General features: G+C 38.1%; 2 protein-coding genes across 2 annotated transcripts; both read right to left on the bottom strand.

Annotated features, from left to right (window-relative positions):
* Positions 1–2,689: 2,689 nt before the first annotated feature.
* On the bottom strand, positions 2,690–3,619 carry Or10d5 (olfactory receptor family 10 subfamily D member 5). The gene has a single exon (NM_001000476.1). It carries the CDS (start codon positions 3,617–3,619, stop codon positions 2,690–2,692), a length of 930 nt encoding a protein of 309 aa, NP_001000476.1.
* A 6,783-nt stretch (positions 3,620–10,402) lies between these two features.
* On the bottom strand, positions 10,403–11,341 carry Or10d5j (olfactory receptor family 10 subfamily D member 5J). The gene is given in 1 exon segment (NM_001000790.1): positions 10,403–11,341. A coding segment is annotated over 1 exon segment (939 nt).
* Between the last annotated feature and the right edge of the window lie 6,399 nt (positions 11,342–17,740).

Here is a 17,740-nt window from a genome sequence, read left to right on the forward strand (position 1 = left end):
GCAAGGGTAAAAGGCCAATTTGAGGAGATGGGGAGATAAATGGGACTGGGGTGCATGATGTGAAACTCACAAAGAATATATACATACATATCTCTCTATATATATATATAGATATATCTATATATATATCTATATATATAGAGAGAGATTCAGTGCATATATACATATATATACATATTCATATTCTTGAGTTCTTATAAAATCAAAGACAACTCACATACCATCCAAATTAGAAGAATCAAGGCACTGTTACAATCAATTCTAAGAAAACCAAATTCCAGTGATGTAAATCTAATCTTGTAGCCCAAATCCTAGGTATTGGTCTCACACATGATCTTCTGGACTCCAAAAAGCATAGGTGCCCACGGTTTATCTCCTAGGTCCCTGCTGACTCACCTGCACACCTGATTCACCTGTCTCTAGTGTCTCTTGGAATCTCCCATACCCTGAGTCTCCACTGCAAAATATGCTTTGCCTTCAAGAATGAAGTCTCTCTTCAAACATTGAAACACTGCCACATTTTGCCAGGCATCTTCTGCTTTCCATGACTCCTTCTTGCCTTATATCTAAGCATTTAGATATTATTCATATGCATTCATATTGTGTATCTTACCACACAAAAACCCACATAAGGAAGCTGTGTTTGTGCATTATCATATTGTTTAAACACCAATTCCTGGATAAGACTAATAAATGAACATCTACATCAAAAAGTAATCAATGGAACTAGAGAGACAACTCAGCAGGCAAGGACATCTGTCTCTAAGACTAACAACATGAGGTCAATGCCCAGAATCCATAGGGTGGGAAGAGAGGAGCAACTCATTCATGGTATCCTCTGATCTCAACACATATTTAGGCAGGCACACACACACACACACACACACACACACACACACACACACACACACCACATTAAATAAAATAAAATAATTTTAAAGTAACTATAGATGATTTTATCAGATACTGCTGAATTACTCTGTCTCACTTTTATCAATTTATGTTCTCAACAAATTAGGTACAAGGTCATTTATACTCGTACTCTTATTATTGTTTTATTTATTATTGCACAATCAAATACCTGAGACTCTTTTTTTCTACCGAATCCAAGTATGAATTCTGTACAGAATATATGGCACTGCATATAAATACTCTTCACAGATAATATCAACAAGCAGAAAGGGAAGAATGATACAAGGGACCACTGGAGATCAGAATCTGTTACACTGAATTCTTATGTTACAGCTCTTACTGGTTTTATTTTAATAAAGTATATAAGGTTTCTTGCTTGTTGGTTGGTTGGTTGGTTGGTTGGTTGGTTGGTTGGTTGGTTGGTTGGTTTAAGACATGGTTTCTCTATGTGGCACCAGCTGTCCCAGATTTCTATTTGTAGACCAGGCTTGCCTAAAACATACATAGATCTGCTTTCTGCCTCTCGAGCGCTGGAACTAAAGATACATGCTACCACACCTGGCTAGAAGGTTTCATTTTAATGCCCCAGAATATGGTACACCTTTCTCAAAGCTATTCTCCAGCCAGTTACAGATTACAACACCATCACCACCACCACCCCTGATTTTTTTTGTCATTTCTTGTTTGGTACCTAGTTCGGCCACTGCTTTAGGCTTAGTGTAGAAGTACATTCTCTTTATTCTTCTTTATAAAATACCATTCTTAGATTGGTAGTCCTCTTTCTTAGAAGGTACCATGTCTTCTCAGCTATTTTAGATGGTGTTTATATATTTCAGTTCTTCATTTTAATTATATATTTCTGACTTCATTCTATTTTGGGATATTATATTCTACTGCACACCCTGTATTTGATTCAGCACTAGCCTTTTCTAAAATTTTGGATTGTTTGTATTTTAATATCAGTTGATTATTATTTCTTCTATATCTTTTCACTTGCAAGATTGTCTAACTACTTTTTCTCTTTTAAAAAGTAAATTTTAGCATTACATGTCCTAGAGGTACTGAAACTCTGCTATAGTGATATTAGCTCAATATAGACTGCCACTCTCAATAATTAAAGAAATCTGGACAACATACCAAGTAATCAAATTACATCAGAACCATGGAAGTAAATTAAAAGAGAATCCAAGTTTACTCCAAATAGACTGCAAACACAACTGTAAAATCAAATTGAAGGGATCTAAACTCATATACGTATATGGGGGTAAATATTCCTTAAAAATGAGAAATGAATACAAAAGAAAGTAAAAGAGGTGTTAAGAATGGAAGGGGACACCTCAAGGGAACATCTTCCTCCGTAAAGGATGTGCCAATTTGTTGGCCATTGACAAAAGGTCAGTCTGAAAACAAACATACAACTAACATTATATAAATTCAACAGGTTATACTCAGGAATATATGCATATACAAATACATCTAGAGAGATATAAACATATGTGTGCAATAAAACAAGAGAACAAAGAGGCCATGAACTTGAATAAGAGGTGAAGGGGTATATCTGAGGTTTTGGGGGAAGGAAAAGGAAGGAGGAAATGTTCTAATTATATTACAATCTTAAAATTAAAGAGTATACAACTGTGTGCTTCAATCAAACAAATAGCTGCCATCAACGAAGCATCGAGTATGGCACAAATGCTTTTAAAATCATACAAAAATAAGAGCAGCTTCCAGTGAGCAATAGAGACAAATCTGTGAGGAAGAGATTTTGACATAAAGCTTACTCCCCAGAAGTGTGCATCCCTCGTGTCAATGCCTTTCTCAAAGCCACCTTTACTTCCTTGTTTCTCAAGGAATATATCAAAGGATTAAGGGAAGGAGTAACAATATTATTCAACACTTGAACCACTGAATCCAGCCAAGGAGTAGAGGCAGGTCTGAGGTAAATGAGGACCACTGGGCCATAGAAGAGCAGGATGGATGTCAAGTGGGCACTGCAGGTGGAGAAGGCTCTGTGCCTGCCTTCAGAAGAACGGATTTTCAAGATGGAGACAACGATGCGAGAGTAAGAAATAAGGATAAGGAGGAAGCACACCAGTGCAACAAGACCTACATTGATGAAACTTACAGCTTGTGCCAGAGAGGTGTCTGCACAAGCCAGGGCCAGCACCACTGGGATGTCGCAGAAAAAGTTATCCACTTCATTGGGTCCACAGTAGGGTAACTTGAAGATGAGAAATGTGAGGACAGACGCATGCAGACAGCTCCCCATCCACGTGGCCACAGTCATGGAGCCACACACCCACGGATTCATTATGACCGTGTACCTCAAAGGGTGACAGATGGCTGCAAAGCAGTCATAGGCCATCACAGTGTACAGGAAGCACTCAGCACAGCCCAGGAAATGGTAGAAGAGCTGGGAGGCACAGCCCTGGTAAGAGATCGTGTGGCTGTGTCCCGTGAGGTAGCGCATCATCTTTGGGGAACTCACAGAAGGGAAAAAAATATCAAGCACTGACAGGTTTCCCAAGAAGAAATACATGGGAGTGTGAAGGTTGGTGGAAGTCAGGATGGCCAGCAGAATGAGTAGGTTTCCTGGAAGAGTGAGCAGGTAGAAGGCCAAAAAGAGGACAAAGAGCATCCTTTCCAGCCCAGCTGTGTGTGGGATTCCCATCAGGAGGAATTCAGTTACCAAAGTGCAATTCCTCATTTTCAAGTTCACTTACTCCTAGAAGACAAAAGGAGGGACCCATTTAGCTGAACTTGCCAAAAGAGTCAAAGCCTTTAGAGAACCCACTGCCAACCCATTCGTTGTTGAGGTTTCATCTAATACTGTCACCAATTAATACTTGATATTGAATTATCCACCCATTTTTAACTGTTCCCTAAAACTTAAAAAGGTGGACTTGAATTTAGACTTTTGAGCAGTGACAGTATAGAATAGTGGTTACAGCCTTCCTCATGCAGCAACCCTTGTGTTCCTTATGTTGTGGTGACCCCCAACCAAAAGTTATTTTCATTGCTATTCCTGTAGTTTTGCTACTGTTATTAATCATAATGTAAATATCTGATATGTAGGATATCTAATAGGCAACCCCTGTGAAAGGATCGCTCAACCTCCAAAAAGGTCAGAACACACAAATTGCAAGCCACTGGTATAGAGTGAGACATCTGAGTTCAGATGTCACATCAGCTCCTCACTCTGAATCCAGGTGAATGTTTCAAGTATCTCTGAACTTAATGTTATTCCCTGTGAAGGACACTGGTAACTTAAGTTTTCTTATACAGTATAATGCTCTAATATACATAAAATACCTATGCAATTCTGTTCCTACGCATCTTTTTAAAAAACTACAAAATTCTAACGTTCTGAAAAAATAACCATGACCACTCGGGGACTAGGATCTATTTAAGTGTCCTGTTGATATGAGTGATTCATAAAGCTTTCTTTTCTTCAATGTCAGTACAACTGAAAAATGAAATCCAGCTGGCAGACACATAAGAAAACAAAAGAACAAACATAATATTCAGTGTGTGGAAAATCCACTTAGAGTTGACAGTGTTATTCACTGCTTCAATACTCTCAAAAGTCATGATCCAAACTATGATTGTGTGCTATCCACATGATTGTTTGTAAGGCTCATGGTCATCACGCAGATGGTAAGTTCATAAAGTGCCATAAAAATATAAATTCATGCAGACTCAAGTAAGCACAGGCTCTTACTCCCTCATGGAAACATACACCTCGGGGGAAATAAAAGCATTTCAGGGGAAGGGGGCACTTACACACTGAAGATTACTGTAGAATAGGCTAAAACTCATGCCCACATCCTCCTTCTGTTATTAGAGGTATGAAACAGAACATCCTGACTATGACGCCAGGTGGAGTGAGGGGCTCTCAGAATAGGACGGAGCTGATGAAGCTTGGAATCTGTGACCCAGCAGGACTCATGCCCTGAGTGACAGAGCAGCCTCTAGCTAGCCACTAAAGAGCAATAAATAATGTTAGTCTCCTTTGGGACTCTCATCCCCCATGACCTGACTAGAAAGTGTAGAACAGAGGGATCAATTATCTGGGAAGGCCTCTACTTTTGTCCCTTCCTTCCTTCTCATCTCTACCCTTCTTCTTATACTCCCTAGAGTAGTAGGATATTCACCTAGCAGTTGTAAGGCCAGTTATTTATGTAAAGCTCCTTTATTGTAAATCTCCAGTTTTCCCTGGAGGAGCACCGTCCCTGGGGTTCAAACACTTGCAATTACTCCACTCTTTGGGGATACAGACTGAATAAAAAGCAGAGATTAAAAAAACCACATATAGAAAAAAGGGAAGCACCTAATATTTACTGATTTCAAAAAGAAAAGGAAAAAGGAACACAACTTATTGTGTAACATTTTGTTGTGGTTTTGATGAGAAATATCCCCATGCTCTCATACATTTGTATACTTGGTCTCCAGTTTGTAGTGTTTTATAAGGAAGTCATGGAATCTTTAGAAAGTGTAGACTATTTCTAGATAAAACACTTCACTTTAATTGAAGACTTTTCAAAGAGGACTTTGAAGTTTTATAGCCTCAATCTATTTCTTGTTCTCTCTCTGCTTCTTTCTGTCTAGGAATGAAATGTGATCAGTCTGCTTCCTGCTCTTTTAACATGCTGCCTCAATCATTATGGACTTTAAACCTTTGGAACTGCAAGCTTAAATAAAGCCTTTTTCTCTACTTACTTTTTATCAGAATATTTAATCACCATAATAGAGAAATGACTACCACACTTATACCACCCATAAATTTATATAATATCCCATAATTATTTCTTTAAATACTTGAATTCATATCTTATTTCTTACTTGAAAATGTTTTCTATTTGCCCTTAAGACAACTATTAATTTTTATCTGTGTATATTTTAATGATTTTAATGTACTTTATGGATACTTTGAGCCACTATGTAATAAGACCATAACTGTTATGGGGTAACTAGATGACTTCTGATTGGGTATGAGCCCTGAATTAAAGAAATAACTCATTCCTGGTACCTTAAACCTTGATAATATTTGATGGTTAGGAAGCATTTAAGCCCTAACTAGGAACCCATTGTTGTTGTTTGCTAATGTGATCAAACTACATTCTAATTATTTGTGCTAATGTTCATATATTTCTGCTATTCTCAGCCTTAGTCACAAATACTTATTTTTCCAATAGGCAGTGGTTGATGCAAAGATTTATATCTGGCCACAACACTGAGAACAATTGATTGTGAATGTTCAAACATAGAAGGAGCATCTATCTCCCCCAACTCCTACAGTTGAGGAAACATCATGGGAAAAGAGGCAGAATGAATGCAGTAGCCAGTGGATAGCAAAGCAGACTGTGAAAGGCTGTCTTCTGTAAATTACATGGATGCTGGACATATGAACTCACAGCACTTTGATTACCTACATAAGACGTAGACAAGGTCAACTTAAAACTCTAGCATGGCTTAAAAAGGGGGCTTTCAAGACCCCATAACTAGCTAAGAAACTATGGCCAATTGAAAGCTACTACAGAAGGAGAAACATAATTCAAATCTCATTTTTACTATATGCAAAATAGAAGAGCTAATGGTATCTGGAAGAACATATAGTTGGCTCTCACATGGATGTGTCTTATTCTAGGTGTTTCTGTGATAAACAATGGTAGTCCAACAAGATGATTCTAATCATGGAGTTGTTTGATTGAATATTAAAAGAATAAGTTCTGGGGACTGGAGAGATAGCTAAGGCATTAAGAGCACTGACTGCTCTTTCAGAGACTTAAGTTAAATTCCCAGAAACCATAGGGTGGCTCATAACCGTCTATATCATACTCTGATTTCCTCTTCTGGGTGAGACAGATCACTCATGTACAAATAAAAATTAATAATAATTTTTGAAGTATTACAAAAATAAATAGTACATTTTGTTCCTGTCATAATTTCTACTATTCATAATTCTATTACATTAGAGGAATAGTGCATGGTTACAAATAATGGGAACTCCTGGCTCTATAACATACTTTACCCCACAATGTTTAAGAATTTTTTTCTCGGGGTTGGGGATTTAGCTCAGTGGTAGAGCGCTTGCCTAGGAAGCGCAAGGCCCTGGGTTCGGTCCCCAGCTCCGAAAAAGAGAACAAAAAAAAAAAAAAAAGAATTTTTTTCTCCCAGTTTACAGAGATAGAGTAATCAAAAGGAGACTTTTATGACACATAGGAGAGAATCTCAGTAGAGGCTGCCATTGATAGCCAAAGAACAAAATCCTCAAAGCGAACATTGAATTAGGAGGAAGAAGATACAGCAAAGGAAGTTGTCAGCAAGGTGTTGTCACAGAAAAATTCCAGCATAGGATAGCATTATCTCAGGTCACTAAGACTGGATTTTAGTTCTCTTTTAAAACAGGGTAATAGGTAAATCCACACCTGGTGTTTTCAACTGAACCTTCTCTATAGACTTCTCCAGGAACATGTTGGTCTTGAGTCAGTCTTGTATTCTGGTCTAAAATCCATTAGTTTTTGTAACTCTGTGTGAAACCATACTGTAAGAACAACGTGAGCAACATTTCACACTACCACATTTCACATTAACTACTCTGTAAATTGTTTCTTATATGGTTGTTATTATTTTCCTTTCACAAGTACTGAAATATTTTTTCCTTTTTTATTGGAATTTTATGTATTTACATTTCAAATGCTATCTCCTTTCTCCCCTCTCCCATGCCCCTCCTACTCCCCCTGCTTCTATGAAGATGCTCAGACTCCCACCCATCCACTCCCCCCTCAACACCCTGGAATTCCCCTACACTGGGGAAATGAGCCTTCACAGGACCAAGGGCTTCTCCTTCTATTGATGCCAGACAATGACATCCTAAGCTCCTATATTTGTCAGGAGTCATGAGTCCTTCCATGTGTACTCACTGGTTAGTGGTTTAGTCTCTGGGAGCTCTGGGGGGATCTGGTTGGTTGAAATTGTTATTCTTCATATGTGCTTGCAAACACCATCAGCTCCTTCAGTCCTTTCTCTAACTCCTCCATTCAGGACCCCATGCTCAGTGCAATGGTTAGCTGCAAGCATCCTCCATTTGGAATAACAAAAAAATCCAGAAATGAAAAAAACTATTCTCAACAATATAAAAACTTCTGGGCAAATCACCATCCCTGACCTCAAGCTGTATTACAGAACAATCATGATAAGAGTTGCATGGTATTGGTACAGAGACAGGCAGGTAGACCGATGGAATAGAATTGAAGATCCAGAAATGAACCCACACACCTGTGGTCACTTGATTTTTGACAAAGGAGCTAAAAACATCCAATGGAAACAAAGACAGCATTTTGAACAAATGATGCTGTTTGAACTGGAGGTCAGCATGTAGAAGAATGCAAATTGACCAATTCTTATCTCCTTGTACAAAACTCAAGTCCAAGTGGATCAAAGATCTCCCCATAACACCAGATACACTGAAACTAATAGAAGAGAAAGTGCAGAACAGCCTCAAACACATAGGCATGGGAGAAATTTTTCTGACCAGAACACCAATGGCTTATGCTCAAAGATCAAGAATCAACAAATGGGACCTCATAAAACTGCAAAGCTTTTCTAAGGCAAAGGACACTGTCAATAGAACAAAAATGCAACTAACAGATTGGGGAAAGATCTTTACCAATCCTACATCTGATAGAGGGCTAATATCCAATATATACAAAGAACACAAGAAGTTAGACTCCAGAGAATCAAATAATCCTATTAAAAATGGGGTATAGAACTAAGGGATAATGAATGGCTGAGAAGCATCTAAAGAAATGTTCAACATCTTTAGTCATAAGGGAAATGTAAATCAAAACAACCCTGAGATTCCACCTCACACCAGAATGGCTTAGTCAGAATGGCTAAGATCAAAAACTCAGATGACACCAGATGCTGGTGAGGATGTAGAGAAAGAGGAACACTCCTCCATTGTTAGTGAGATTGCAAGCTGGTACAACCATTCTGGAAATCAATCTGGAGGTTCTTCAGAAAAATTGGACATAGTACTATCTGAGGACCCAGCTATACCACTCCTGGGTATATGTACCCAAAAGATGCTCCAACATATAACAAGGACATGTGCTCCACTATGTTCATTGCAACCTCATTGATAATAGCCAAAAGCTTAAAAACAAAAACCAGATGCCCTTCAACAAAGGAATGGATACAGAAATTGTGGTGATTTACACAATGAAGTACTACTCAGCTATTAAAAACAATGACTACATGAAATTCTGAGGCAAATGCATGGAACTAAAAAATATCATCCTGAGTGAGGTAACCCAATCACAAAAGTACACACATGATATGCACTCACTGATACGTGGATATTAGCCCAAAAGCTTGGAATAGTCGAGAAACAATTCACAGACCATATAAAGCTCAAAAAGAAGGAAGGCCAAAATGTGGATGCTTCAGTCCTTCTTAGATTATCTTTAGATAATCATAGGACTGGCTAACTTCTTTGATTAAAGGTGAAATAATACTTAATTTGAAGGAAAACATGGTGTACATCTAAGGAATTGAAGGGAATTCTAGAGCATGGAAAACGGGTTGTTACTCATGAGTTTTCCAGTAATAAAAATAAGAAGAAAAAAAACCTGTGTAGCCCTTGCACATGGTCCCACTCTTTTACATCACTGCATTGGCCTACCTAAGGCTCTGAGACAGTCTTTAGGAGAATGGAGCCCTAACCAACTTCTCATGGTCTGGCTTCTGGATGAAATCGATTTCTTTTACAGCGACATTTTTGTCCTGAATATCTGATTTTGAGTGGGGACTAGTCACACCAGGATGCTCTATTGACTCCCTTTGCTTTCTGGGAGTTCGTGACTACATTATTATGCAAAATTTAATTTTCTTATACCAATCAGAGTTCACAACAAGCAAATCAGCACCCTTGGACTTTACCCAATAAGACAGCATCTTGTCAGACAATAGAGAACACTCTTGAGGATATTTGAACTTGATGTCTCTCATACTTGGATTGTTTTTCCTATTGACATTTAGAATGATTGGCAAAATAAAGACACATTTATTGACTTCTATCCTAGTTTCAAATTTCAAATTTTATTAAAGACAATGACCCTAAAGTGGCATTTAGTAGAATACAGAAAGATAATATTGGAAAGGAGTGATGAAAGCAATTGAAAGGAGTATAAGTTACTTTACAGCTTCTAAAAGGTTCAGTTTCATTAAAAAAAAATCAAAACTGAAGTTAACACATAGACTTTGAAGAGCAGAAAGACTCATTGTTTTGGCAAATTACAATTAATTAAAAACACTGGATTAATCTGCAAACTCTTCTTTCCAGTATAAAATTCACATATCAGCCCAAATAAACCCTGCCTTGTGAGGACCCCAAACAACTAGGTTTGACCATCTGACTCATTTGGCAACAGTAACTCATGAAGGAAGACTTTAAACAACATCAGAATTATATAGGAAAAGATTGTTTCTATTCCTTATACCCTAAAGGTTGTATTGCTTGATTTAACACCTTTCTCAGGGCTGATTTCACTTCGTGGTTTCTCAGAGAATAAATCAGAGGATTCAAGGAAGGCGTGACAATATTATTAAACACCTGGACAACAGAATCTAGCCAGGGACTAGAAGCAGGTCTAAGATAAACAAGAATCACGGGACCATAGAACAAGAGTATGGATGTGAAGTGGGCACTGCAGGTAGAGAAGGCTCTGCGCCTGCCTTCTGAGGAACGGATTTTCAAGATGGAGATGACAATTCGAGTGTAAGAAGTGAGAACAAGGAGAAAACATGTGAGTGCAACAACACCAACATTAGTAAAACTCACGGTCTGTGCTAGGGAGGTGTCTGCACATGCCAGGGAGAGTACTATAGGAATGTCACAGAAGAAACTGTCCACCTCAGTGGGGCCACAGTAGGGCAACTTAAAGATAAGAAAAGTGAGGATGCTCCCATGGACAAAACCCCCCACCCAAGTGCCCACTGTGAGACCCGTACACACCCTGTGATTCATGATGATTGTGTATCTCATAGGGTGACAAATAGCCACAAAGCGGTCATAGGCCATCACTGTATACAGGAAGCACTCAGTACACCCCAGGGTGTGATAGAAGAAAATCTGCGAGGCGCAACCCTGATATGAGATGGTGCGGCTCTGCCCCACTAGGTAGTCCATCATCTTAAGAGAATTCACAGAAGGGAAGAAAATGTCAAACACTGCCAGGTTCCCCAGGAAGAAGTACATGGGGGTGTGGAGGTTGGGGGAAGCCAGGATGGTGAGGAAGATGAGCAGGTTCCCCAGCAAGGCAAAGACATAGAAGACCAGGAACAAGATGAACAGCATGCTCTCTAGTCCTTCACTGTTAGAAATTCCCAGCAAGATGAACTCTGTCACAGAGGTGTCGTTTCTCATGGCACAGGCAGCCCTGGAGAAGTGAAACAAAGGCATCCATGAGTAGCTGCTTCCCAACCAAGGGATTCCTATCAAAACAATAGATGCAAACAAAATAAAGCCAATGAGGAGGAAATGCCCTTGACATGCACTTAAGTTATGTGCCATATTGATCTCCATTTCTTCACACTTTATGTGGGGAAAAGACTGGAAACAATTGGTTCCTGTCACCCAATTGTTTTGTTTTTTTCACATCACATTATGATGATGATAGTAATAATAATAATAATAATAATAACAACAATAGTAATAATAATAATGGTAACAGTAATAATATTATTAAATTTGCCCATTTTACAGTTCCAATTTTTCTTATGGAAAGTGAACTACCAGATCATGACCTCATTTTAGATAGACAAGCTGTGCTTGAATTGTATGTAAGCCAATTGCCTCAATATGGGAGTATAAAACTGTGCCAAGGAAAGAAATTGAGACTCTTCTCTTTACTCTTTCCCTCCAACAATATGCTTTCTACCCTTTATCACTCATACTTAGAAAAATCGCCTGTTGTTTATACTCAGACTCTACTCATACACAGACACAAGGTAGACTGTGTCTTTGAAGAAAAAACTCTCAGTCAAGCTTCAATTCTATACTAAAAAGATCTCACAAATGCAAATTCCAATATCATTGATGAATCTTGACACCATTTCTTAATGATCCTAAGAATTTCTTCTGTTTTATGTTGCACATCAATATGTGGCCAAGCAGTTGTCAACTTGCTCTACTGTCACTAATATTTACTCATAGAAATAGCCTGACGAACCACTCACAGTGCTTAGCAGATTGCAGATCTGCGTTTATTTTGGTTTTGAACAAGGAAGCATCCTTGCTATACTTGAAAGCATAATTAATGCAAAGAATGAAGAGGAAGAAGGTTTCAGATAATCATTGTCCTTAGTGTATGATCCAGGTCTTGTCTGAACTTATCCAAACTGTATGATTAGATGAAAGACCAGCACAGACATGAACAGGAAGTAAAGGGACTCCATTCTAGCTATCTAGACATCGAGTCTGATTTAGCATTCAATACAATTTCACATACTTATTTTCTATACCATGCTAGAAATATAAAATAAATAGAATTCCTGTGCCTTAAATACCCAGAGAAATATAAAATCGGTTTCTGACCGTTACCTTCCAGTTTGCCCCTCTGAGCCCTGAAAAGCTTCATAGCTCAGAACCTCACCCACTCTAAGGAAGTTGGATACTTTCTATCTCTTAGGGTTTTGTCAGGATGGAGTGAGATAAAACTATAATGCTGAAAATGTTGCTGGTTATTTAGTAGGAAATACATAATGGAGTCAGTTTAATAAGTTACCTTCTAGCAATTAACCCTGAGGTAAGAGTGACTGTGCAGTAACACTCAGTCTTGGAGGTTAGATGGAAATTTAATATAAAACAGCTCGTAAAGAACCTGTGGGTTAGTTTATTAATATTCTAACTGTTTAGTTATTTATTTAACCAAACACATTTATGGAGCCAGTAGTTTAAGGCAAAAGAAGATATATTAATCTGGGAAACATTCTTTTCCTCTCACTTAAAAAGTGTGTTTTGGGGCTGGAGAGATGGCTCAATGGTTAAGAGTACTGACTGCTCTTCCAGGAGGTCCTGAGTTCAAATCCCAGCAACCACATGGTGGCTCACAACCATTTGTTATGAGATTCAATGCCTCTTCTGGTGTGTCTGAAGACAGTGACAGTGTACTCATATACATAAATAAATAAATCTTAAAAAAAGTGTGTTTCACGAAGGAACATTTAGCAGGTTACAAGTGCTCAGATCTTCTCTTTCTCACAGACTTCCTTGTGTAATTCATAACCAGATCAACACTGCAAAGAAGCACAGCTACCTTTCCCTCACCTAACCCAGGCAAAGAACAGAGTTCACAGCTGTCTTACACACACATTCAGAATCCTTATTTCTGGCTTTTGCAGACAGGTCTCAATACCATACCTCACATATAGGTGACCTAAGACAGGATCTGATATCAGAAAAGCTATCTTGAACTGTGTCTCATCTAATCATGGAGTCCCCAATTTCCCATCACGAAGCATCTCAAGTTAGAACCTACGTGTTCACCTCCTAGGAAGACAGAAGAGGGAATAACTTTTCTGAGAAAAGTGCAAAATTGATCTCTGTCTTAACAATCAGCAAATTCTAAATTTCACACTAACATTTGTTAATACCACAGTTTTATATGCACTATAATCACTTATATTTAGTTATCAGGATAAAATATCATGTGACTAAATAAATATACACTCATTAAAAGATGTACTCATAGGATTAGGAAGGGTAACAATATGGAAAAGAATATTTTTTAGCATCAATAATAAGCAAAAAAATAGGAGCCTATCTTCCTGATGTTACTCACTTCCCCTCAAGACATAACCACACACTCACACACACACTCACACACACACACACTCACACACACACACTCACATACACACACACACAGGCACACACACAGACACAGACACAGACACATACACACAGGCACACACACACATACACACACACGCCCCTGACTCAGACAAATAATGGCACACAGACTCACACACACACACACACACACACACACACACACACACACACACAAACACAGGCATACTCCTGAACATGCACACAGTCTGTATTTCTCCCATTCATTGTTTTCTTACTATTGCTTTAAAAATAGATCAATGAATACAGACATTTGTAATGCCACCAACTTTAGCACTATGTGGTTGAAGTAGGAACATTACTTAATTTCAGAAGTTAGAGACCAATCCCAGCAACATAGACTTCTCATGAAAAAAGGTTTCCCTTTATGCTACAAAATAATCTGCTCAACACACAAAAAGAATAGAAGAGGGAGATGCATGCCCAAGAATAAACAAAGCATTGAGAGCTTTATACACATACCAGCAGCTAGGAAACACATCTAATGTGAGCAGAGGATTTTCTTAAAGCTTCTAGTCAAAGAAAATGTGTTTCTGAAAACAAGAATGTATCATCCAGTGTCCCAGCGTAGAGAAAAGATGTCTCACCTTCTCTTCTTGAATCTACAATGTAGATTTGACACTCAGTTCTGCTGTTAATCTGACCTTAAAGTAATGAATTTCCTTCTAAACCAGAGAGTGTTCGTGGAACTGGTTCCTTTTAGGACAGTATCCCCAGTTACCCAAGATGAATGAATAACCATAGGGAATAATTAAAGGCTTTTGTTGTTTTCCTTTTACCCTTCCCTAGCCCCTCCCTCATTACTATGTTTACTGTGGAAGTAGTATGATAATTTGTAACTTATTTGTAAATACATAAAATTCAAGGAAAATGATTTTTTTCCTTCCTTATCAATTTTGAGACTCAGGGGTCATTTTCCCAATCATACCACTGCAGTTCTGACATAGTCTTAAGTACACTGTATACATGTGTAGCTTTTGTCTTTTGCTTAACCTAGCTTTAAGTCACATTTTTTCAAAATATTCCAGCCCTATGAATTAATTTTAGCAGTCACATTTGATGTACACAGGACACATATCTTCATATTCTAGATACTCCATTTTGTTTTGTTTTTAATATATTTACCTATTGTGCCAAAGCAAACAAATAAAAAACAGGTAGGTGGATATATATATGCATGCATATGTGTGTCAAGTATCTTTTAATTTTTATAAGTTGTCTACTTTTAAGACTGTATTAAACATGGGCTTGCCAGTGTAGAATTTCTGTAAAATTAAAGGGTACTACAATCTTAAAGACAGCTATCAAATTGCTGTGTTAGCAACAATACCTATTAAAGCGAATTAGACCAGTACTACATATGTTTAAAATGTTGAAAGGTTTCATAATATATTGAAAACAAAGTGTTTTAATGTTCATTGTTTGTTACCTAAAGTTAAATGCACTTATAAACTACTGTTTATTATTTCCTTTGTAGAAAAAAAGACAGAAGTAGTATCAAACAAATAGATAAATGGAATAAATGAACTAAAATTATGACAGTGAGTCTCTCACTTGCAATGAGAGCTGAGAGCAGTCATACCTAGCTGACAGGATGTATTTCCTAATGTGAATGTTTTCAATGTAAACGCTTGATTTATAATAAGTTCATATTATGTGTTTATATCTAAATGCAGTTATCTATCTACTTGGTGTTGCACAACACAAGGAAAATGACTAAAGTGAAAATAGTCAATTTAGAGTTAGTTTTATTCTAGCTCATAGAACTGGATTTATCTATAATTCCTCCTCTAAATGTATAGAAAACTGGACCAAAATATATAAATTCATATTTTGAAATATTATACAAACATTATAGGCAAACAGCCCATGACATCTTTATAATTAAAAATGCAAAAACTCTCAACAAAAATGTATGAGATAGAATCCAATACACATGAGAAATGTCTTCCATGGTGATCAAGTGAGACTGATTTTCAGGATGTAAATTGGCTGTAACATTTAAAATTCAAGTAACATTATTATTGTAGCCTAGAAATTAATAAGGAAATTATATGACCATCTTGATGTATATCCAAAACCAACCTTACAAATTGTCAGTTTAATCTCTGTTGGAATATTTTGGCTAAGGATGAATGGATCATCCCCAACTTGTCAAAGAAAAAAAATAAGCTAATGTCATATTTACTGGTAACAACCTGGTTGTCTACCTTCTAGAATTATCAATCAAGTTCGCTACTCTCTCATCTTTTCTACTTAATGTTGAACAATTTCTTCATAAGACAATTAGGTATGAAAAAAGTGAAAGATGGCCTTTAAAGAGGAGTAAATTGGGCTTGTAGATAATATGATCCTCTATACAGAATGTCTGGGGAAAATCTGGAAACATTTCAATGATTAGTAATTAGTCAGTAGATCCGCTAAGTTGCAATACTAGCATAGTTGATACAGAAAACTTTATTGTGACTATGTATATTATCAAAGAGTGACATTCTAAATAACACCAACATAGGAAATAATACTATAACTGGGCTGGCCCTGAAAACTGATATTATATATCTTGAAAGAAATAAAATGTGTACATTAGAGTCCTGGTTTATTCATTATAAAAATATCACTGGATTTAGTAAATCATAACCCTGCATAAGCAATAATTCTTAACGCAACCAGTAAATATCCCTGTTGGTTTCTTCTTGTTGAGGAAAGGTTCTGTTTCTGGGTTCACATGAGTGATCTTACTAATCTCTGAACAGCAAACAGATGGGTAGCAATACATGCAGTAGGACAGAAAAAGAACAGCTATGATGGCTGTTAAATTTTGAAAAAAATATATTACATAATTTCACACCTGCATGACCTTAAAGAACTGAAAGGAATGAGCAGCAGCCGTAAATATATGTAAGAGAGAAAGAGAAAGATGGGAGTTTAAAATGTAAAGCTTTTAATTTAAAACTTAAAGTTTAAAGTTTAATAATAATAATATAGAGTTTGAAAAATATTATATAAGAGCTAAATTGCAAGTAATGATTAATTTAGCATTTTAATAAAATATTGCAGTGGGTTTCTAGTCCAAAAAAACAGAAAACAAGGAAATGTAAGTCACAGAAGAAAGAGCAAGGAAAGCAAGGAAGCCGAGGACATGGTGTCCGCCACAGAGGACATGGTGTCCGCCGCAGAGGACATGATGTCCACCGCAGAGTAGAGTCTCCGAACTCAGAGAGTGAGCGGTTTGTACGTGGGATGTGTGTAAGCACTTAGACAGAAGTGCCGTTGTCAGCACTGATGTCCAGGAACAACCCAATTATCTGGGAACAAGTAAACCTGATTTGCTGAACCTAAACTTACATCACAAAATGTACTAACTGAACTAATCTCTGGGGCATCTTGTTAAAGGAAGCAAGTTTCTTTTCATGAGAGAGCGGGAGGGAGGGAGGGAGGGAGGGAAGGAGGGAGGGAGAGAAGAGAGAGACAAAAAAGGAAGGACAGAAGTAAGGACAGGACAGACCAGAACAAAGAGAAGAGAGAAGAGAAGGGGAGGGGAGGGGAGGGGAGGAGAGGGGAGGGGAGGGGAGGGGAGGGGAGGGGAGGGGAGGGGAGGGGAGGGGAGGGGAGGGGAGGGAGAAGAGGGGGAAGGGAAGGGAGAAGAGGGGGAAGGGAAGGGAGAAGAGGGGGAGGGGAAGGGAGAAGAGGGGGAAGGGAAGGGAGAAGAGGGGGAAGGGAAGGGAGAAGAGGGGGAGGGGAAGGGAGAAGAGGGGGAGGGGAGAGGAAGTAAGGGAGGGGAGGGGAAGAGGGGGAGGGGAGGGGAGGAGAGGAGAGGAGAGGAGAGGAGAGGAGAGGAGAGGAGAGGAGAGGAGAGGAGAGGAGAGGAGAGGAGAGGAGAGGAGAGAAGAGAAGAGAAGAGAAGAGAAGAGA

The sequence above is a fragment of the Rattus norvegicus genome, chromosome 8 (assembly GCF_036323735.1).
Source record: "Rattus norvegicus strain BN/NHsdMcwi chromosome 8, GRCr8, whole genome shotgun sequence".
Lineage (NCBI taxonomy): Eukaryota > Metazoa > Chordata > Mammalia > Rodentia > Muridae > Rattus > Rattus norvegicus.